This window comes from Hippopotamus amphibius, chromosome 3, assembly GCF_030028045.1.
Source record: "Hippopotamus amphibius kiboko isolate mHipAmp2 chromosome 3, mHipAmp2.hap2, whole genome shotgun sequence".
NCBI lineage: Eukaryota > Metazoa > Chordata > Mammalia > Artiodactyla > Hippopotamidae > Hippopotamus > Hippopotamus amphibius.
The window spans coordinates 136,222,842-136,246,582 of record NC_080188.1 but is presented as its reverse complement, the minus strand read 5'-3'; the positions used below and the strand labels follow the sequence as shown (position 1 = coordinate 136,246,582).

At 41.9% G+C, this 23,741-nt stretch overlaps 1 protein-coding gene across 3 annotated transcripts in view; it reads right to left on the bottom strand.

The window, feature by feature from the left end:
- Nucleotides 1-23,741, bottom strand: part of PBX1 (PBX homeobox 1) — a 286,241-nt gene that overhangs the window by 9,466 nt on the left and 253,034 nt on the right. The window contains exons 7-8 of one of the 3 annotated variants that reach the window (XM_057727436.1): nucleotides 20,484-20,596; nucleotides 19,071-19,160 (exon numbers count right to left, since the gene is read on the bottom strand). The exons of 1 other annotated variant lie outside the window; for it this stretch is intronic. In XM_057727436.1, coding sequence (XP_057583419.1) covers nucleotides 19,071-19,160; nucleotides 20,484-20,596 — 203 coding nt within the window. The remainder of the gene's footprint in view (nucleotides 1-19,070; nucleotides 19,161-20,483; nucleotides 20,597-23,741) is intronic. One more of the 3 variants, XM_057727437.1, reaches the window with a different exon arrangement.

Sequence of the window (23,741 nt, the reverse complement as noted above, 5' to 3'; positions counted from 1 at the left end):
TTCATATTTATCTCGTTCTGTTTTCTTTTTAGGGAAAGCAATTGAGCAAAACATTGGATACTGCCTGTTGCAGTTCCATCTTAACAAGGAGTGTTCTCCACAGGGCACAAGGAGAAGGAAGATATTCCACCCTGGAACAGTCTCCTAGTCACCACCTCAGGCATCTGGGGAATCAGAAAAATGTACAGAACAGACACAGTCCCGAAGTAGCCTGTAGGGTCTTCGTCCATCTTTAGTTTCTCCAAGGCCAAGACCCACATGCAGATTCAGCTACCACCTTGGGACCTGGGAGTGGAGTTACCAGATAAAACACAGGATACTCAGTTAAATTTGAATTTAAACAACAAATAATTTTTTAGTGTAAGTATGTCCCATGCAGTATTTTCATTTGCTAAATCTGGGCAACCCCATCTGGGAAGAACATGTACTCTCAGCCAAAAAGTTTTTATTCTAGCCTAGTTTGGCCAGAATAAATTTTGCTTCTTTTCTTGCTTTGACCTTCTGCACCTGTATCTTCATGTAGGGAATGTCTTCCTTGTGGCTGCAGCCACCTCTACCAAGCCCTTGCCTACCTTCTGCTTAGTGTCCTGCTAATTACTGCAGTTCATTGAAGAATGAGGTAGCGATATACACACAGTACTAATAAAATAGATAGACAACAAGGACCTACTGTATAGCACAGGGAACTATACTCAATATTTTGTAATAACCTATATGGGAAAATAATCTGAAAAAAATATACACACACACACATATATATGTATGTATATATATAACTGACTCACTTTGCTATACACCTGAAACTAACACAACATTGTAAATCAACCATACTTCAATTTAAAAAATAAAGAATGAGGTAGTGACATGCTCTTGCTAGTGAAATCCTGCTCTGGGACCTCAGCCCACCAACTACTACCTGCCGTCACATTTCCCCGAAGTCAATCCTCTGCTGGATGATTCCATGCCAGTGGCTCTAGGATTCCTATTTCCATGGTCTTCTGCCAGTTGGGAGTATCCTCTCTGCCACTTACCACTAGGTCAGTCCCTGGTGACCTCACACCCAAGTCACATCACCATACCCCTTGCTAGTCTGGTTCCCTCCACAGCCTCTTGAGCCCTGAGCTTTTGCTGCGAAGGTCTATAAGTTAAGAAAGATCTGCAGTGCCATCAGCCATCCCTGGTAGAGATGAGATACCCTGGTAGAGAACCAATGTTAGTCACTGAAGCTGCTCTGAAGAAATAAGAGATTTCCCATCACCAAAGTAAGATTCCTTCCTACTCTCTAGAGAAGTCAAGTGAGAAGTTTCTTGACTTTGCTCACGTCCCTCCTCTGGTCTCTAGGAATCCATATTTTCTTTCGTGGCCCAGCCTGAGAGCTAACTCCTTTCTGCAAGTCGCTTCAAGGCAAACCACAACCAACTTCTCCAAATTCCAGTGCCACTGACCTTTTGACCTTTCATGTTGACATTGAACCACGTGCAGCTCTTATTTATGTAAATATCCATGTGAGCACCAGCTCTTTTTCACTGTAATCCTTTAATTCTTAAATTCTACAAATATGTATTCAGTGCCTACTTCATGCTAGGCACTAGGCATACGGTGGTAGATACAACACATTTTTTAAAATGTGGTGTCTGCTCTCATGGAGCTTGCTGTCCTATGGGAAACAGACATTCAACACGCCATTGAAAGAACAAGTACAGGTCCAGATGATGATAAGTCCTATGAGAGAGAATAGCAGGGACCTCATTAAGGTTGGCAACTCTGGAAAGTCAGCCTGAAAGCGAACAGAATATAGGCAAGTAAAGAATGGGGCAAAGAGCCCTCTAGGCAGAAGGAGAAACTTGTCCAAAGGCTCCAAGGAACTGAAAGAAGGTCAGAAAGAATGCAGCACAGGAGCAGAGTGGTGAGGGTGGTGAGATGGGGCTGGAGACTGGGGTGGCCCAATCATGACACCCATGAAGGGCTTTGATTTTTACCCTCAGTGAGATGGTAACTCAACCAACCACAAGCCATTAGAAGACAAGGATCACGTCTGATAGAGCAGCTGCTCGATTAAGTACTTGTGTTGAACGTATATGGAAATGAACACTTTGAAAGCTTTCTTTGGTGCCTGTCCCTGTGACGAGGAGGCCATCTGGATGCTGGTGCCCATCCTGACTTTGTAGTTATGCAGGAATTGTAATAGTAATTCTCTTATTTCGCCTGATGAATATACTCGTATACCGGTACATACACCCAGTGCAAGTGCCTATTCTTACTTCTCAGGCCAGGAAGCTAAGACTCAGAAACTAGAACTTGCCAAACTTAGTCCCCACGCTATGCCACAGCTTCTGGACATTTCAAGTTTCAAAAGCTTGGAAGTGTAGAGCATGGCTGCTACTGACTTCAGGGCTGAAGGCAGATGACTCACGCTCTTAAGTTTACCTTCTGGGAATCTTTGTGCTGTTTATCAAGGTGCTAGAACCTATGAACCACAGGATCAGCCTTAGAGACGTCTTTCAGGGGACTCTAACACCTTCCACTTTCAAGCCTCAATCCACATTACCAAACTTGGTCTTGGACAAGACAAACTCTATTCCTCTGGATTTATACTTCTGAGACATCACCATGTGTGGTGCCACCTTGCTAGCTGACATGGTGTATCTTCCATGGACGCAAAGTCCTGGGCTGAGACCGGAATAGTCAGATGCTCACTTTGACCCATGTTTTCTTGGTATGGATGTGAACTCCCTCATTACAGGTCACTAGCTCCAACCATACCTGGCACGCACCCAGGGGTGCTCAGTCAAAAGCCCACTGCAAAACTGCAGCACCATCACAATGCACCACCCTGCCAACACCCAGTGCCACACGACGGAGGTGCACGTACAGGGCGACTCTGACATCCAGATCTATCCTGGCACCTTCTTAGCGTCATCCTCTTCTCGTTCATCTGTTGTGAAGGCCCAGAATTAATACTGCGTACGTAATTAATACATAAGGCACTTGAGATACAGAGGATGATCTGGGTTGAAACTTTCGTAGCTTGCACAGGATATGAGGTAGGGTTACATTTCCAAGTTTAAGGCTGGGATGCTTTCAGGTTTCTATTCAAAGTGCAAATAGGACAATTACATATAATGTTTCCATGTCCCACAGACTTAGGGGGTCCTTAGGGTAAACGTACATACAAGAAGTGAAAACTTCAAATTTGTTTTATTTAACTTTTCAGAGACAAAGAAAAATAAGCTCAGCTTGCTTTGGCCAAATAGAGGTGTCTTGGTGCAGAAAACATCCTCCACACCCAGACCTGCAAAGCCAAAACGCATACACTTACACACATCCACACACACTGCACAAAGACATGCATAATTTCCACACATGTTATCATATTGATGTAGGGCTAATACATGTTCAGAAAATACTTATGACACCTATAAAATCTGCATACACACAGATGCTGTAGATGCTGGAAAAGAGTAGCTGTATAAGACAACGGATAATTATATTTACTCATACAGCCAAATCTGAAAAATTCAAGCCAAGTGTGCTTTTTTTTTAACTCAGTATAAATTATCTGATTGGCTGATACAGACAGCCCCAGACTCTTCATTTTATTTTCATAACCTTTGATTCTGCCATGGCTTTGTTGAAAGGCTATTATCTACTCAGGGCACACACAGGAAGTGTATACACACCTGAATGAGAAACGGTGGCTAGCTACGGAACACACACAGAACTCGTGGTGTAAACCTTGAGGCTATTTACCATCCCTCAGGAAGCTAAAGCCTCTTACACTTTCCTGACCATCCAAGAGACAGCAATTACCCCAGATTATCAGACCAACAATGACATGCCGCGTAAAGAGAGACACCGAGCCAACTTCACATCCCAAAGACTGGCATATTCAAGTACACTTAGGACATTAATAGCAATTTACGTGCCATCACTAAGACAAAGCCACAAAGGCTCCGTTGGCAGCCTCTTATTTTGAAGCCTATTATTTGTGGGAGTTACAGGCTATAATCACAACAGAAACTTTCAAAACCCTTATCTTCCGTGACGCACCAAATCTATTTCAGAGCCATAATTGCTATGTCACCGGAGAGTCTGCTGCTTAATGCACTCAAATGCCATTTAGTGTTTGCAGGGTCATTACAGCGAACAGAAGGGTGGGGGGAGAGATGGTGGGAAGTTGTGGGGGAGAAGCAGACAGAGAATATTGAGGGGAATGTGATAGAATGGGGCACGAGGCTCTACTGTGCCTTATTTAGGGGATGATACTGTTGTTTTGAGAACACTATTTACCTATGCAATGAAGACAAGTGCTTAGAAACTACGTACTTAAGAATTCTGAATTATTTTGACAACATCCCGGGTATCTTCAGTGGATGCTGGGGAGGTATCCTCTTTTATTCTGAGATTATCATCCAAGTATGAGTGGGTTGATTTTTTTAAATTTTAATTTTTTCCTTTTAGATTGTCCCAGCAATCTCTGCAGTGGAAATCTTCCAGCTGTGCTGTGGGCTCAGGAGTCTGACTTGGCTTTTCTATATGTGTTCTGCCAGGGAATGAGAAGGGCAGAGGAGAGTGATGATGGTGAGATGTCAAAATCCAATCACCTAGAAGAATGTGCTACCCTTCAGATGGTAAAAGAAGATGCGAGGAGACAGATATAGCCTCCAAAATATGAGAAAACATCTAGTCACTCAAAAGACCATTTTTTTAGACCCAAGTTTAGCTAAGGTCATAAGAAAGCTTTTAAATTATAGGTAGCTTTATTTCTTCAATCTGGCTATAAACTAGCCAATGACTTATTTGTCAACTCCTAATACTTAGGGGAATACTAGACATAGGCTAAATCTTCAAGAAAAGTTTTGACTGACTAATGTATTTTTAGGTTCTTTTACACAACTCCCAGGTTCTATTTATAGTTCTGAGTTTTTTCATAGACTAGAAATATAGAAAATGTCAAGCCAATTCAGATTGCAGGGCTAGTTATTTTTTTAAGCTCTTTATTGGAATATAATTGCTTTACACACTTGTACCAGTTTTTGAGGTACACCAAAGTGAATCAGCTGTATTTATATATATATCCCCATATCCCCTCCCTCCCACCCTCCCTGTCCTGGCCCTCTAAGGCATCACCCATCATCGAGTTGATCTCCCTTTGTTATACAGCAACTTCTCACTAGCTATCTATTTTACAGTTGGTAGTGTACATTTGTCTATGCTACTCTCTCACTTCGTCCCAGCTTCCCCTTTGCCACCCCCCCCAACAACCCTGTGTCCTTCAGTCCATTCTCTGCATCTGCATCCTTATTCTTGCCCTGTCACTGGGTTCATCAGTACCATTTCTTCAGATTCCATATATATGAGTTAGCATACGGTATCTGTTTTTCTCTTTCTGGCTTACGTCACTCTGTATGACAGTCTCTAGGTCTATCCACCTCATTACATATAGCTCTATTTCATTCCTTTTTATGGCTGAGTAATATTCCATTGTATATATGTGCCACATCTTCTTTATCTGTTCATCTGTTGATGGGCATTTAGGTTGCTTCCATGTCCTGGCTATTGTAAATAGTGCTGCAATGAACATTATGGTACATTAATTTTTTTTAAGGTCACCACCAGTATCACATATAGATCTGCTTTTAGTTTTCCTAGGATTAACAATCCAGCTTTCACTCTGAAGAACTTTCCAAAGAAATAGACAGAATGAGACCTGGGGCCTTATTCCTCATGAGTGCTCCACTGAGAAACAGAATTTTCTCTATTTCCTAAATATTAGCCAAGCAAGAAATGGAATCATACCCTTCTTGTGTAAGAGTTCTTATAAATAAATAAGAAAAACATGAGCATTTCAAGAATACATATAAAAGACTAACAAAGAGATGAAAAATGTTCAATCTCATCAGTAAATCAGAGATACAAATCAAATTAAACTACAAAGGAGACGGCATTTTATAATGTGACAACTGAAAAAGGCTGAAAAACTGCTAAGACATTGTTATCGAGAATGAGAGGAAATGGGAAGGATCAAAAATGCTGGTGGGAACCCTAAATAGGAGTTTCTGGGATAAAAGTTTACATCACAAAGGCCTTAGATTTGTTCATACCCTTTGATCCAGCAACTCCATTTCTAGGAGTTTATTCAAGGAAATAATACAAAATACGTACTGAATTTTCTGTTCTATGATGTTTACCACAGTGTTATTAATAATGGTAAAGAAAAAAAAAAGAAAAGAAAAAAAAAGGAAACAGCTTAAATGTTCCACAGTAGAGATCGATTAAATAAATTATGGATTTTCCCGGTAACATGCTCTTCTGCATCTATTACACTTATGTTTGAGAAGAATGCTTAATGATATGGAAAATATTCAAAATATATTTTTAGTAAAGTAAGTAGGTTACAAAATGGTGTGTTCCCTATGAGCCTAACTTTTCTACACCCACACAAAACACACTTACACACAAAACGCTGCAAGGTTGCCGAGCAAAAAGTGAGCAGTCATTTTCTTTCTTTGTGATTTTCCTGCAATCTCCAAATTTTCTACACTAAATATTAATTTGTAATCAGAAAAAAAAAAGTACGTACAAAATTTAAACAAGGTGTAGGTAGGAAAGTCCACACCTAATTTAGATCTTTGTCTTGTGTGTCTGAAAGGTCTTGGCCAACCTTTAGAACTCAATGGAAAAAAGACCAAGCTAATTAATGGTCAAATCCAGGTGTGAGGAAGAAAGATGGAGGTAAGAGGGACTCTTTTGTCTGGAGAACAGAGTCTTAGCAGGTGATTGCGTGTCTTCAAAATATAATTACCTGTGAAGAGTATTAGTCAGTTGTTTTTCCCATTCCACAAAAAATAAGGTCAAAGGAAGGAGGTTAAACATAGCAATCACCTTAGACAAGACAGACAGTTGCCTGAAAAGAAGCATTTGATCTCCTTTTAATTTTCTCTGCCCCAATGCCCAACACAACTGGTTAATAATAAATTCCAAGAACATGCCTGCTGATCTAATGAATGAATATGAATGAATGAATAAATGAAGGAACTGTCCTCAGGGACAACACCTACCCCAGAAAAAACCCCAAGGACAACACCTTCCCCTTCTCCGGGGAAGAGAAGAAACAGCGACAGATATGTGGTCTCTGAATATACCCATAGAAGAGTTCTCTTGTGAATTAGTAAAGATTATTGGGTACAAGGTATATGTTAAGTTGGGGGTAAGAATGAGTACTGGGATGTGATAAGCAGAAAGAAAAAGCCATTCTCTTATGGGAGAGACTTTTTCTGGACCACAGAAACACAAAAATGTGGGGGGGGTTCCAGAGAGAGAGAAAATTCAGCCACAGGTTGGTTGCTGGTTTAAAAAAAAATAAGAAAGAAAGAAAAGAAAAACCTCTTGACAATAGGTTTAAGTAGTCTCACTTCAAAAAGCATTCATGAATGAATTGGGAGATTGGGATTGCCATATATACATTACTAATAAGAAAAAAAATACCAAATTGTACACTCTAAATATATGCAGTTTATTGTCTGTTAACTGTATCTCAATAAAAGTTCTTAAAAAAAAGCATTCATTAAGCACCTAGTGTGTACTAAGTCTGAATTGAAGGCTGGGATACAAAACTAGAATCTTCTTCAGAAGGAGGAAGTAAAGAAAAGAATCAGAGAAGAGCTCCCATTCCAAGCCCAGTGCACTAAGTACCATACAGGAACTAGGCAGAACTTCTAGAAGATAATCCTGATCTAAACCCTGTGAAGTGAGTAGGACTATGAGATGTTTTCCCACTGCCACAGGTTCTGGGCCACAGATTCCACTGCTTGAGAATTTTAACCACTAGCAACTGTCGCTAGGAAAGACCAAGCTTACTAGGACAGAGGGGTAAAAACCTACATTTACAGTGCCGGGCACTTCTAGAACATGTAATCTAGAGAAGTACAGGGCAGGTACTTGGTGATTTAACAGCAAAAACAATCACACTAGACTAGGAATGAAAATTGACACCTGTAGGTATATTTTTCTAACCTTAAGATTTTTTGTTGTTGTTTTTCTGATGCCTGATTTTACCCCTCTCTAAACTCTTTTTTGTTCACATTCTTAATGTCCTAATTATCTTAATAAACTTGAATTAAATAAGTTAATGCATATAAAGTGCCTAACACATAGGAAGAAGTCAGTAAGTGTTAGTTATTAATACAATTATTAAATGTCACTTTCGCCTGTTAATTTTCTCTTCTTATTGTTTTTTAATTGTTCTTTAATTTACTGCTTTATACCACTTCCTTTTTTATTACTACTTGATCTGTTTTATAATCTCTGTAAGTATGTTCTTAGTGGATGCTACTTATGTTAACCACGCATTCTAGCTTTTTTTATGTTTTTATTGTTCTTTTTACTACTTGTATATCTTAATTGCTTTTAACCTTCATTTTGCAATTTTACCCATCTCCTGCCATTTTTATCCTTCCATTGCCTTCTTTCTTCTTAATTCTCCGTTCTTCTTATTTCCTGGCTCTTTTTAATTTAATATTTGCCATTATTTTTTTCTATTTTTTCTAGTTTTATTCATCTATTATCCTTGTACCTTGTTGCACTTATTCTTTTAACTTATTCTTTTTAATTATTAAAAATGCCAAGTATCAAGTGTTGACAAAGAGGGACACTTGATAGAAGTCCTGGCCCCGTGATGCAAGGTGGCTCCTTCTTATCTTTTCTGTTGGTCTAGGAAAAACTGTTACTTCTATAGTTAATGCCCCAGTTTCTTCACTGCTGATCTTCCATCCTCTAAAACCATTACTTAACATGTGTAATTTATTAAGTTAACAGGCAAAACTTTCCTCTTCTTCCATTTCACAGTCCCCAAATTAAAAAATCAAAACAGAACAAAACCTCTATTGATATCTTGTACCTAGATTCCTGAAACAATCTTGCTATCTATTTTAGTGAACCATCAAATCTCTCCACGAAGGAACACGATCTAAAATCTTTCTTCTCTCTTGTGTATGATCACTGGGTCCCTGGCTAAGCTGGCTAACCAAATGTGATATAGTCATGGTGAAAAGTAAGCTATATCCTGGGAAGGACTTTCTATATAATTTTTAGATTTAATTTCAATAAAAGAACCAACCAGTCTTAAGCCTTCTATATACTACCCTGAAAGGATATACAACACAATAGTCATAACTGAGTTCTTATAGTTCTTTCCTGTATCAGCCAGGCTCCAAAATATTTATTACCAGGAGACATAATGGATTCTCTAACCGTAAGGTTCTTGCCATCTCCCTTCATTAAGCATAAGGTCTAAAAGGTTCAAGCGTCCATCTGGATAAAGGGAAAGAACAGAAGCTTTGGAGTTAGACCATCTTGGGTCCACATTGTGGCTCTATAACTGACTGGCTATTTGACTTTGGGCAAACTAGTTAACCTCCCTGAGTCTCCGTTTTCTCATCCATGAAATGGAGATGAGAATGTTTATAAAAGTCACTGATCTGTATTAGGGCACTCAATAAATACTGTGAGGTAGTATTCTTAGTATGAACACTGGTGGAGGCTCAAGTGATGCCCAGAACTTTAAGCACGTAATTAATTGTGCTTTCGTTCTTCTACTCCACTAAAAAGGCACAGAATCCTCAGTAGTTACGTTGGGTCTCTCTAGAACTCCTGAGCTCTGGTGAGAGAGGGATCTGAAACCTCCCTCATGCAAACTTCATCCTCTTACAGAGAGAGTATCCTCTAGGTCTACAGGTCAGCTAAGGCTGGCTTCCATGCTCCCAGGATAGATCATTTCCCGAAAGAGAAATAAAGTACAATTTTATACAGGTATGTGACTTTGAAAAGTAATGTTTGTAGAAGTTTGGGGGAGGTTTCAGAAAATGAATTGCACTTTAAGCTAAAGGACACGAGAGAGGAAAGGGGGAGAAATGGCAAAATATTAAAAGAGGAAAAATGTAATTTCTTACAAGTGTGGAAATCAAACTATAATTTAACTTTCAAATATCATCAGTTTCTATGTTTATATATTTCAAAAGTTCTTAGTATGGAAAAGGGTTATAAGCCCCTTTAAAAACAGGGCACTTCAAGTCAGAACCTAAGGCGAATGTAGAATAAATCATCTTATTCAATTTTGAACGGCCTCTTCAGCAGAGCTTGGCTACGAGATAGTGAAGGGGTGAGCAGTGGCTGGGGTGGGAGGAGGAGGGAACATCTGACTGGCTGGAGAAGGACTATTATTCTGTGGCTAACCTGGTCCTCTGTTCCTTCTTCCTTTCCCTTCTTTTCTGTTTGTTTTTGTAAACTATGAAAGGAGCACACCCAGGAAAGTAAAGAGCAGGAAATTTACATGCAAGTGTATTTCATTTGTCAAAACTTAGAGAGTGTACACTTACGGTCTGTACATTTAATTGTATAAAATTTTACCTCAGAAGAGGAAAAAATTGCAAACAAATATCAAACTCTAGTTAATGATATGCATACCAGTAGTATTTACTTAGGTGAAAATGTACTGTTGTCTTTGAAATGCATCAAAAAAAAAATAGATGGACTGATAGATGGGTAGAAGGATGCAGATTCAGATAGATGGATACATGATGAGGCTAGTGGAGGAAAATATGAATGACATAATCTAGGTGGTAAGTATACCGGTAAATTTTGCTATAAAATTCTTCTAAATTTTCTATATGCTTGAAAACTTCAAAATAAAATCGGAAAAATTTAAAAAGGTTGAACCCTTAATGCAGAGATAGCTACACAATTCCTTCCCTTAGGTAAATCCTAGACAGCATTGAAAGGCTTTACCCACTAGAGCAGAGCTTCTCAAACTCAGTGTGCTTAGGAACCACCAGGGAATCTGGTTAAAATGCAAAATCTGATTTAACAGTTTGCAGGAGGCCTGAGATTCTGCATTGGTCTCAAGCTCCCAGGTGATGCCAAGAATGCTGACTTGTACGAAGGAAGGAACATCTAAGCACAGGCTTCCAGTGAAGGCTTTGGTCACCTGAAACAGAGACCGGACCTCTCTAAACTCCAAAGGGATTTTAGACATAAAGAAAGTTTCATGTCAAGATGAGTTCAAAGGCATGTCTGGCTTAGGCTTGAAAAATTATTCAGTTAGATGAATTAGTGGCGGACAGAGTTGGAAATTACGATGGCCATTTCCCAAATTCTTTAAAAGTAATATTATATTGACTATATGTAGGTGGTGTAGTCCTTCACTTTCAGTGCAGGAAGGGACTGCACCAGGTAACTCCCAGTCCTTCTAGCTTTCTGTGACTTTACAGAGTGCAAGAATCATGTCCTATTGATATTTGTATTCTTGGTACTGGATATCAAAGGGGTCTCAATAAATTTGTCAAATAAAGCATTTATTCATGTACTTATCTGGTTAGCTGTTCCACCCTCAAGTCAGTCATGCCATCTGCCTTGTATCTCTGAGAAATTGGAGAATATTTAGGGATCCAAAGACTTAACAATATTTAAAAATGTGGAATAGAATTTCCCTCAACTGAGAGCCAGAGATAACTAGAGATTTTTAAAATATACCAAATTTAAAAATAACAATGGGATTTTCTTAAAAAGAGGTCTCATATTTTATCTGAAAACAAGCTTGTCAAAGAACATGGAACTCCTTCCCAGAAGGCAAGAAGAGGTCCATCTTCTGAAATCAATACTAACTTTTCCCACAATTAAATTCAGCCCATTTACTTAGCTTCATATTTACTGAGGTCTAAGGGGGCTATGCCACTTTCAGGAGCAACCACAAAAACAAACTGCCCTTCTGAGGTTGTAATTTTTTTCTTTTTCTTTTTGGCTGCACTGGGTTGGCTTTCTCTAGTTGCAGCAAGTGGGGCTTCTCATCGCAGTGGCTTCTCATTGCGGTGGCCTCTCTTGTTGCTGAGCACGGGCTCTAGGCCGCGTGGGCTTCAGTAGCTGTGGCGAAGGGGCTTAGTTGCTCTGCAGCAGGTGGAATCTTTCCGGACCAGGGCTCGAACCTGTGTCCCCTGCACTGGCAGGCGGATTCTTAACCACTGCACCACCAGGGAAGTCCCTTTGTTTCTTTATAGGGCAGAAGGCAGGGTCGACTTGAGTCTGGAACAACTAACTCGATCCTAGCCCAAGGAGAGCATGGCTACAAGGACAAATGTGGGCCCCACTGGACAGGATGCCATAACATATCAATTCCAATGAAGACAGTATGGCGTCACTGTCATGTCAGGGATGGGACTCTTACCAAAAACACAAATTTATCTTTTCCTTATAGCTCTGAACTATTTCCTCTCCTCACGTATTTTCTTGGGAATGGAAAAACATCACGCTTGTAAGTAGAACAGGGATACTGGAAGAGCCCTTTGACATCATCCAGCTCAACTGTCCTTTTTTAGAGTATAGGGAACTGAGTGCTATTGAGAGAAAGTGACTTGTCCGCTCACAAAGGCAGAAAGTGGCAGAGGTGGAAGATGAGGACACCACCCCCCTGCCCCACACATACATTATACATGTGATTATGCTTGGAGTGATTGTATCACTAGGTTTGAGATCAACAAAGTTCTCTGTGATGACTTCGACTTCTGCAAAGAGATAAGGAATCTCCCCAGAAGGATACTTATTTCATGGTATGTCCATCGTACGTCTTTTTTGTGCAGAGGGGAGTAGATTTCTCAAACTACTGCTGGCTGGTCTTGAATTCCTCTCTTCTGCTATACAGCTTAACTTCAAATTCCCTCCTAAACTACAGAGTTCATTGGCTCCCTTGTCCTAGAATTCTAAGAACAGGAAACCTACTCTCAGATAAAGTGTTGAATGAGACTGAAAGTTAAAATACATCCTGGTTGGCATCAGGGTTTCTCCAGCTTATTATGATAGAGCCTCATTCCCGGAGGTGAAACATGCTAATGATGACATATTTACTGAATGAATGAATGAATGAATACTTGAATGCATGAATATATAAGTATGCCATTGAATGACCTGGCCTCGTTCAACTTCTGTACCTTTAACGACTTTCACCTGGCAGCTGGGGATAAACAACAGATTGAATATGAAATTACAATACTGGGATTTTTTTTTTTTTTTTTTTTGCTTCTCCAACTATTGTGGGCTCAAATAAAATGCTCTTCCGGTCTCAGATGCTCAGTTGCTATGGTATTAAGGTTTAAAGGCCTCATCATGTAAGAAGCTAAAAAGACTTACTCTGTTTCCCTTTGCCTCTGTCACCAGGGAGAGCCAGGCTCTACGCTTCTGGTACCACTGCCTCCAGCCCTGCAGAGTTTGGCTCACCATATTCAAGCCTGTCCTTGCCCCCTTTACCCCCCCCAGCCTGGGGCTGTTCACTGGTCCCCGGCCGCAGCACCATAAGGTACTCAAAGGCAACTAACTGGAAGCACATCTGCATATGTTTCAACATCTTCAAAATTCACATTCTGTTTGGTAGAACAATTAAAACTTCATAGAATTAAAGTGAGTTTTTAAAGATCTGCATATGATTTTAATTATCACCCTCACTCCCCAGTCTTACAATTCCACATGTGGCAACATCTTATTAATACATACTTTAAGTGGAAGGAGGTCTCTCAGAAGTAGTTAAGAAAAAATTAAAATGATGGCATGTGGCCAAGTATTACCAAGTAACCCTTGTGATATCCAAATGCCTGAAAAGTGTTCACTTAGTTTGCTATTTTTGTCCCAATAATTCCATATTTTATTTATTTTCTTCATAAATGTCCTTGTGCCCCTTTGCCTAACATGAGAGAAAGCAAAAACAAAAATAAAAACACGTATGTTACAGTTTACAAAGATCAAAGCTTCATCTCTATTTTTCCACTACTATAATTATCACAAAGCAAAATCCATGAGATTTTTCTGTCATAATCTGACATTAATGGCACTTTGCCTTTGTAGAGAGAACACATACTTTATTTCCATTTTCATTTAATCTCTTGAATAAGAAAAATCTTATAGGGATATCTATTGACATTTAAGATGTGGCTGGAGTGAACTCACTCCCTTAACTAACATTTTAAAATTAAAATTAAAAATAAATTATCTCACCCTAAAGACTAATGCTTTCTGCTACCACAGATCTCTGTGAATTCAAAGGGAGAGTTTCACATAGCGCAAGCCCTTCTGCCTTCCCTCAAGATCCAATTGGAGGGGGAGGTGATAGGGTAGGTGGGCTAGAAAAGATGGCGGAGACTAACTCAAATGAAAGACTCTTCTGGAGAGAGAAGCCTACAGTTGAGCCTGGTGTCCCTTGAGTGAACAGTAGGAATCAAAACCATGCTCGTAGGACTCCAGAACTAGTGAGCTGGAAGGACCTTACAGCTTGTTGATGGGGTAAATTTGATAGATGAAGCAACGAGACAGGGATGAAGAGACTTGACAGAAGAAAAGCCGCAGAAGGATCCAAGTTTCCTGACTTCAGGTTGCTGGCACCATCCACCCGTTTGTTTGTGCAGGTTCTAGTCCCACGTCTGGTAGAGACAGCAGTGAGAACCCCATGAGAAACGATGTTCTCCAGACTTGTGGTTGCCAAGGGGGAGCCAGGATGGGGAGGGGAGGATTGGGAATTGGGATTAGTAGATGCAAACTATTATATATAGGATGGATAAACAATAAGGTCCTACTATATAGCACAGGGAACTCTATTCAATATTCTGTGACAAACCATAATGGAAAAGAATATGAAAAAGAATATATATGTGTGTATATATATTAAACCTATCCTAAAAGAAATATTGAAAGGTCTTCTCTCAATAGGAAAGAAGCAAGAATCTGCAGGAAAGGGAAAATCACAACAGGAAAGGCAAATATATAAAAGGGTGGAAGATCACTTAAATAAGCCAGTGCATAGGTTAAAAACAATCAAAACATTTTGTAAACGTGATTATAACTATAATTAATAGCAAAAGGATAATAGCAAAAGGATTATAACTATAATTAATAGCAAAAGGATATATATATATATAAAACACACTTACTTTGCTGTACAGAAGAAATTAATGCAACATGGTCAATCAACTCTACTTCAATAAAATTAAAAAAAAAAGAAACAATGTTCTCTTGCTATGTGGATGGCTATCCCACAAACAGGTTTTGATAAGGGGATTCTTTTAGGAAAGAAGTTGCTAAAGCATTCAAAGGGATAATTCTCTTGGCAATATCATCACTCTATAACTTCATCTATTTAATGCTGATCTGATTCTTATTCTCAGAGAATCTGCCTTGGTTAAAAAGTTTAGAAACTTTTTCCAAAAAGAAAGACTTAAGAAGTTTTTTGAATTAAAAGGATAGTCTATTTGTGGGTTAGTAAGGCATTTAAGAGAAAAGTCATTACTAGATATTTTACAGCTGTTATATAAGATGTGGCATTTTTTAATTCAGTGGCAGCTTGTCTTCCGACTTATTCATTCAACAAACATATTCTGAGCAACTAATATATACATTCTGGGGCCACACACATATTTGGGAATAAAAGACAAAGACTGATTGAGCGTGTCTGTGCACGTAGCTGTAATGCAAGGGTGTGTGTGTGTGACAAAGTGGAGGCAAGAGGGGAAAGAGGGCTAAAGAGAAGAAGATAAACAAGGAGAAACTGGGAGTGGGAGAATCAGGGGTAACTTGGGGAGTGAGGGGGATGGATAGGCAGTTGGGGCCAGAGCGTGGAAGACTCTGAATCTCAGACTTAGGGACTGAACATGCTTAGGTGGGGAATAGAGAGGTGCTCTTGATTTCTGGGCAAAGAATGACAAAATTCTGGGGATGTGTGCAGGAGAAAGGAGACACCAAAGGCAGTAACACTAATTAGGAAGTAATTATAATAGCCTAGCTAACGAACTATTTCTAGAATGAGGATTGTGGCAGTGGGAAGGGAAAGGAAAGAGTGGATGTGATAGCTAAGTAATCTTTCAGTCTTTCTGACTGACGGAGAGTGAAGTAATCTCCCTCCATCACTTAGAGCCACTCTAAACCCAGTAAGCATTGCCCGTTGTCATTTGAGAATACAAAGCACTTAAGAAGGTATAATTTAACGCTCACCATTGCTAAGGGAGGGGGTCCTTAGGCCTTGTATAACTCTGTATCCTTTTTTAAAGCATACCTTTCCATCAGAAGAGAAAAAAGTAACAACTGTGTCCTAACCTGTCCTCACTAGGAACTTCCTACTGGGAAAACTGCTCATACAAGAGGAGGAAAAAGGTCAAATTAGAAAGTTATCACTTATAACATTTCATACTGCATTCATGTGGAACAATTTATACTTTGTCAAGCCCTCTCCTACCTATTTTTTCATTTTCCTTAGAGCAGTCATGAAGGCATTAAGAGTGGGAATTATTGGCCCCATGTTATAAAAGACAAGGATTGACACCCGCCCATGGACACACAGGAGTTACAAGGACCAGAGTCTCCCAACTCCCGTCGCAGGGCTCTTACCATCACACCGTGCAACCCATCATGACACGGGCTTAGTTAAAGGCAAGCGATCTGAACTCCACGAGATTTAAAATAGACGCTAGTTGGATAAGACGTGAGTGCTGTGAAAACCCAGTCGGGGGAGTAGATAAAGGTTGCCTAGAAAATGTCCTCCCCTGAATGAAACACAATCCAGGACCCAGCTGGGAATTCCATCGCCGCCCTGGGTTTCGGAATTGTTTATTTTTATTCCTTGGCTCAAACCTTTCATTCCTGTCCTTGTCTCTTCTCGTCTCTCTCCTTCTCTCCCTCTCTCTCTCCTCCTAGCAGCCAGTGCCCCTCTCTGCACATACACATGCCTTCGCATCTAATACCACTCTCTAAAAATACATCTCATAAGCTTAGTCTCCTGCAAGGTGGCATAACTTAAAATTGATACCAAAGGAACAGACCACATCATGACCAGCCTTTGATTCATTTACCCCGTGTCTTAAAGACCCAGAAATAAAATAAACACAGTTCACAGGGGAAAAAAATTAATGCAAAATGAGAGACTCTTTCAAGTGGCATTTTCCAGCCCAGTTTTTGTGGTGGGCTTATGTAATCAGACATAATGGTCTGCACATGTTTGGTTACAGTATTTCAGAAATGATTCCCAGCCTACCAGATGACGTCAGAGGGGCCAACGTTGACCCCCAAGAGTCTGAGTGCCACTCTCTTCTGTGCTACCCAATTAGGAAAGAAAGATGCCAAATAGCAGAACTGTCAGCCCCACTTCCTGTGCAGTCATGTAGACTTTCTTCAGTTCTCCTGAGTGTGTCCATTGTCTCCTCCCCACACTCTTATACTTTCCTCATGTTCCTCTCTTCTACTTACATACAGAGCAAAGCTTTTCCTGGAAAGATCTATCTTCTAGCTCAAAAAGATCCAGGCAATGTATAAATGCCGATGTGCTTGAACTGACCCCACAAACACAGAGCACTTAATTCATTTGGAACCCATTTTTGAGAACATAATTCTACACCATGGTATCTTGGATTTTTTCTAAGCAGGCATCTGGCAAATCAGCCACGAACACAGGAATAATAATTAGTATAAGCACAAGAAGGGAAAAATCCCTCTGCTCTGGAAACCCTTTCTGAAAAAGAGACACAGGTACCCAGAGTATGTTTAACAGGGTCAGCTTTGACCTCCCTCCTTCCCTCCCAGAGAGGAACTTGATAAATATTATGTAAATTCAGAGGACATTCTGCCTAAAGAAGACAGAAAATAAAGAATTCCTAATTGGATGGGGCCTTAAAAGTCACCAAGACAGTCACCACCTGGTACTTAACTCCCTTCCACAACATCCTTACCATGTAGTTGGCCAAACAATATCTGAACGCATCAATGATGGGGAATTCTTGGCTTCCAGAGGCAACAGATCCCTTCTTTGGACAACTCTGACTGTAAGAGAGGCCCTTGAGATGTTGAAGTGAAACCTGCTTCTCTGAATCTTCTACTCAGTGATCTATCCTACCCCCCTGTAGATTTCATGATGAATCCAATCTCTCTCACGGATGACAGCATGCCTCAAACTATTACTTACCACCCAAACCTTCTCTTTAACGGGCTAAGAATTCCTAATTTTTTCAACCATTCCTCATCTGATGAAACAGCTGGTATCCTCTTGCTTCCTTCCAGTCTGGCCATTGCCATGTGCGATTTCACCAACACAGAGCTGAAACGCTATCCCCTTTTTCATTGCAGATATCATACTCAATTGCTATAGGCTAGGATTACATTAATACACGATGCCTACCATTCCTTCCTTCCATCTCCAATTTATCTTAATCCTAACATCAGAAAGAACAACAACAAAAAAATCCTCACCATCATCCAGTCATAGTTTTCTTAGATAGTTCTGGGCCAATAGTTCTACTGGAGCATCTCATGACCTCTAAAAGCCCAGGAAATCACCCCTGATCTAAAGAACAGTCTCCTTTTCCAGGCTGCCCTCTTGTCCCAGCTTGCTGTCACTGCTGCTGAGATAGCGGACGATTGATCTGAGAAATCAAGTTGGATTGCTGTCCCAAATCTACACTCGGTTCTCCTTGTGTCTGTCTGATCGATTTCACTCTGTGCGACACAGCTTGTCGCTATGCATTTTCATGCTAGTCAGGAGCCGCCAGCGCGCCCGAGAACAAGTAGAAGATGGTCGGCACCCCTCCCCATCCCTTCAACATACCCAGCCTCTGCGTTAATTGTTTTTAATCATCCTTAGGTGGGAGAAAGGTTCTTTTTTAAGACCACAGACCTGGACGCGATGGATTTTGGCTACTGGGTTCTCCTCCCCAGGTTCCCAGGCCCCCGCTCGTGGCGACGTCTCCTACCACTGTTGTACTAGGTGTCACCTGTTTAGCAGCCCCTCGCAGCTGAACGCATGGGGCCGCAGGTGCCATGCAAACACTGATTACGTGTGACAGCCCTAGACGCCAGCTGCCTGCATGAAGCCTGCCCCATCGCCACGTTTTCGAGGGTAGAATGCTGCCGATGGCATGACTGATACAGAAACAAGAAACTAGGTGACCGTAAAGCTAAGATAAGTCCTACTAAGTGGCATTCTGAGCCCTATGGCTTTGAAATAATTGGGAGTGATAGAATAAAAACAAAGGGTGGGGGGAGCCTTGTTTTCTTACACTGATGCCCTGCGGACTGTACATCTGACTGGCTGCGAGTCCGTCACTGTATCCTCCTGTCTGGCTGATAACATGGCGAAGGGTATCCACCTAAACAGATGAACAACAACAGAGAGGAAATTAGTCAGGGGGACGCAGGGAAAGGGAGGTCATCATCACACTGGCGACCGTGTGGGCAGCCGAATTCACGCAATCATTGGAGAGATGCTTCCCGGGAAAGGAACCATTAGGAGGAGGCTGGGCTTCCTCTCTCTGCCGAATCCATTATCCTTTCTGAGTTCAGTAAGCAAGACAGAAACCTGGTCAAAGAAAGCTGGGATTCCCAACACTGAAACTAATTCAACAGTGCTGCAGGAGACGGCAGGGATTGGGCGACAGACTGGCTGAGAGTGGGAAGGGTGAAGGAACTTTCCCTGCCCTCCAGATCACCCTATATGACTTCTCTGCTGGGGATCCTATAAAAGTCAAGGTTCTGTTTAGAGGGGCTCGGCCAGCCCCCACAAAGACAGAGCAATGTGCAACTCATGCTATCTTTCTGAGGATTTAAACAGTGGCCAGCTGTTTAGTCATGTGACCAAAGTCTGACCATATCTCCTGAGACTTGTTTCCAGGCAATGTCTCCTGAGGAGGGGGCTGAATCACCGGCTGGGTGGTCTATTCCAGGCATGTAATGCTTCCTGTTGCTCTTGCAGGGTGGGAGCCTGGATGTGCTTGGCTCAGAACTTCCCTAGCGATTCTGACCCGGAGCACAGGACGTCACCCTGTCATGTCAGGCTGTGTGCTGACACAGCAGGATGGCTTCTGCGCTGTCGGGAAGGCGAGCTGCTGACTAAGGCGCGCGGTGGGTTTACACCACGCGCTTGACTTTTGTTTCCCAGAGTGGACTCAGACACATCACCAGAAACCCAAGTCCCTTGACCTCAAGGATGACTGAGAAGATGAGTGTCCTCAGCCTGGCCGGGTGCTTTTAAAGGTTCCGATGAAAACATGAGATACTAAGGGATGTGCCTAGTCATCAGTGACCTCCATGTTGGGCAAACGTTGAGTGTGGAAAACCAACGAACAAGAGAGAGACCTGAGACGTGAGCCGATGGACTCAGCTCCTCCTCCCTTTGGTGAGCGAAGTATACGCTGGGTCCGCTTGCCCGACGGGCCTCGGTCGCCTCACCCTGGGCTCGCCCCTCTCCTGCCTTCCTAGTGGGACTGACAAGCCAGAGCCAAACGCATTCACAAAGTGTGGACGAGATTCCCCACGACAATGGTTGTCTTTGATTTGGTTCGGTTGTTGGTAAGGTTTCGTTTCTACACCTCTCTCTGTCTCTCTCTCTCTGGACAGAAGCAGGAGGTGCCCGTCCGATGGAGGGCTCTTGGACGCTAAGGCATTCACCTGGCGGCACATTGGCTGGTCCCTACCTGTGATTGCACGTTGGCTCCAACCTGGGCCCCTTGGTAAGAATCCCCATTGAGTGACTGCACGCTCATGAACAAATCTCCAGAGTTTGACATGTTAAAAGAACTGGAAGAACCTGGAAAGGAAAGAGTGAGGCACCTGAATCACAGAAAGGAAAAGGCTCAACCCCCGCAACTAACAGCCAAGAGGAAGAATGACATGCAAAGCAATACCCGCCCCCCCCAAATAAAAACTAAAATCAAAACAACATCAACAGAGTCTGGTTAGTAGCATGAAGAACAGAGCAAGCAATAAGGGGTGCATCTCATTCATGTTATGCGAAGCCCACATCTCACTGCCAGTTGCCCCTGGGAACTGCTTCCCCTTAGCCGCTTCAAGCTGAGAAAGGAAACCTGTATTCTTCTCAGCTTGCTCTATTTGAATCAGAGACAGTCTCCAGACCCAGGGTCTCTCTCTCATGCCTCTAGAATTCTAGGATCGGCTCGGGGACCTCGAGCTGGAGACTACGGGCCGGTCCCTGGTACTTCTGCCACCACGATGGAGCATGTGAGCCATCAGCTGGATTATAAGTAAGCTAATGCCACACCCATCTCCTCTCGCGTGGGGAGCAGCACCTGGGAGGGGAGGGCATGAAGGCAACGCTGCACAGGAGGGCTGGCCCTGTGATATGAGTCACAGACATGCCTGATTTCTAGAAGTAAGGTGATTCCCCCTGCTGGGTGGCAAACCGTCCAAGAGAACCACGAGGACTGCAAAAATAAGTGAGAATAATATGCTCTTCCCTGCCACCTGCCATTCTGGAGGAAGACGAGACAGAAAATGGACCAGGAATTCTCAAGCATGCATGAAATATGAAATAATAATAAGAATAATAATAAAGTGGGTCTCCAGAAGAGCAGTTAACCATCTGCTTTCACCTCCTAGAGATGAAGCTTTCTCCCAGACTTAGCCTGGAGGCACCACCCATGTTCCACTGGTTCCACTGTGGTAAACCTAGTCCCCCTCCGCCCTCAACCTAAACACAAGGCCGTGGAAAAGCTTAATATTATTCTGAAGTCATCGTGCAGCTCAGCGCATTAGGAAAGAAAGCTCAACGTGCAAGGTTTGGTTAAAACATGACGTTAGCCTGGAAAAGGAGAGACCTCAGGGACCCAGGTCAGTTCCACTCTATTGTTTCCATCCCTGTATTGCTCAAATCGCACTCCTGCTCTTGAATTCTGAGACAGCCATCATCCGTGTGGAATCGCCCAGCCATGGTTCACGCCCAGCTCTGACTCTTTTCTCCCAAGCTAGGGAGAGACTGTCTCGCCCCACATGAAGAGCTGCGGCTAAGCTGAACAGAAGGGTTGTTTTTGTTCCACGGAAGGACTACTTAACTAGCACAGTGACTTCTAAGCTCTGCCACTCTCCTTAACTATTCACGGTATCTTCATCCTTCAAAGGCAAGAGCCATGTAGAGGAACCAAATGATTTCCTTGAGGACCATTTACTTGGGGACAACCTCAAGTTAAGAAACATCTCCATTCTGCTTTGTTCTCTGGGGTATTTGTCCATCTGCAAGGAACCAGCTAAGTATTTTGCTACACAGACAAAGCCTCTACTCTTACTTCCTTACTGTGGGAGAAAAGGATTGCTTTCTTTGGGGGGTGGAGGGACAACTCAAGCACCATCCAAAGAACTATGACGTCCTGATAGCCCTGCAGCACGTCCTAGGTGTGTCATCTGGCACTTGTTTCTCGGTTTAGCTTATCTGAAAGGAATTAGAAAAGTTGGGTCTTAGGTAAAATAGGTACAAGATTTGACCAGGTGTGGTTCACACTCAATCAGCGGGCAGAGGCTCTGGCCTGGACCTTCCTTCCATTAATGTGGTGCAAATCTTTCAAACAGTCCTCCCCAACAAGTGGGTGAAGCAGTGCGTACCACAGATCCCATTCTTATGTTAGGATATACAAGACCCAGGAGTCTATGTCCTAGTTACATCCCTCTCGAATCTTTCTTTCAACCACAGCAATATGACCTAAATATTCAAAGCCATTTTATAATAAATATTACAACACACGCTCACATGTGATGTCATCAGAACCAAGAACCAGCAGCTCTAAGAACCCAAACTATAATTGTTTACGTGATATCGGATTTTTTTCCTCCCTGAGAGTATTCGGTTTGAAGCCCAGGTATTCTGTTTCTCTCCCAACCACATACCATGTAATAAACATACACTGTATATGCTTGGTTGACAGTTTATTGGAAATTAGCACACAGACTGAGAAATGGGAGAAACCCCCAAAGGGCTACACTGATGCCAAGGAACATGGCATCCATGGAACCATGAAGGGACGGAATGTGCCATTTACAAGATATACACTGCAATTGACACAGATGATTTAAAAAATATATGTGCATAGATAAATTGTAAACATGTCTGGCTGCCTAATGTACATAGAGGTAAATATGCGCATATCAATGTGCTTCCTGTACAAATGCATTTGAATCAGAGCAGTAATTGCAGGAGGAGTCCCTGTGCTTTTGGCCGTGCTGCTTCAGCATTTCATTGTCTCTGTACACCCATGTACAACACCACCATGGCTTCTGCCTCTCTGATACGTAACTAGAGGCAGTGACTGTACTGAGGGAAGAGACCAGGTGCCACGAGTACCCCAATAAAGCAGACACAAGTCCAAACAAAAAGCTAAATAATGAGGGAAAGACACCTTCATCTGGTACTGGAAGTTGGAAAGAACTTATTCTGGATTGGAGAACCTCCTGGGAAGGATGTGATACACAGACAAACAGCATACAGGCTCTCTCGGAGGTGCTGTGGAATTCTCAAAGAACTAAAACAGAATTACCTGGCTTGCTGAGAAGGTCAGCCTGGAACTTGACCTGCAGGTGGCTATAAAGTAATGGCCATGACTAGAAGCACATTTTAAGATGTGCTTGCCAGTTAAAAGGTTCTGAATTGGGCATGGGAAGGGAGGCAAGTGGCTCGTTTAAACTGTAATCCAGACATTTGGGGCACGTACAAAGCTAAATTTACACTCAACTAGACAGAGAAGTAATAGATCACCTACAGATTCTGATGCATTTGCTCACGCAAACGCGATGTGGAGACGTGTTAACAGCCATTTTCATAAGACAATTTCCTGAACACGCTATTTCTACTGTAAAGTGTCTTCAGGAGAATTACATTTGTGCGGGGGTGGGGGGGGGGGACCAAACTCACTTAACTTCAAAATCTAAAAAATAGAATACTAATGATA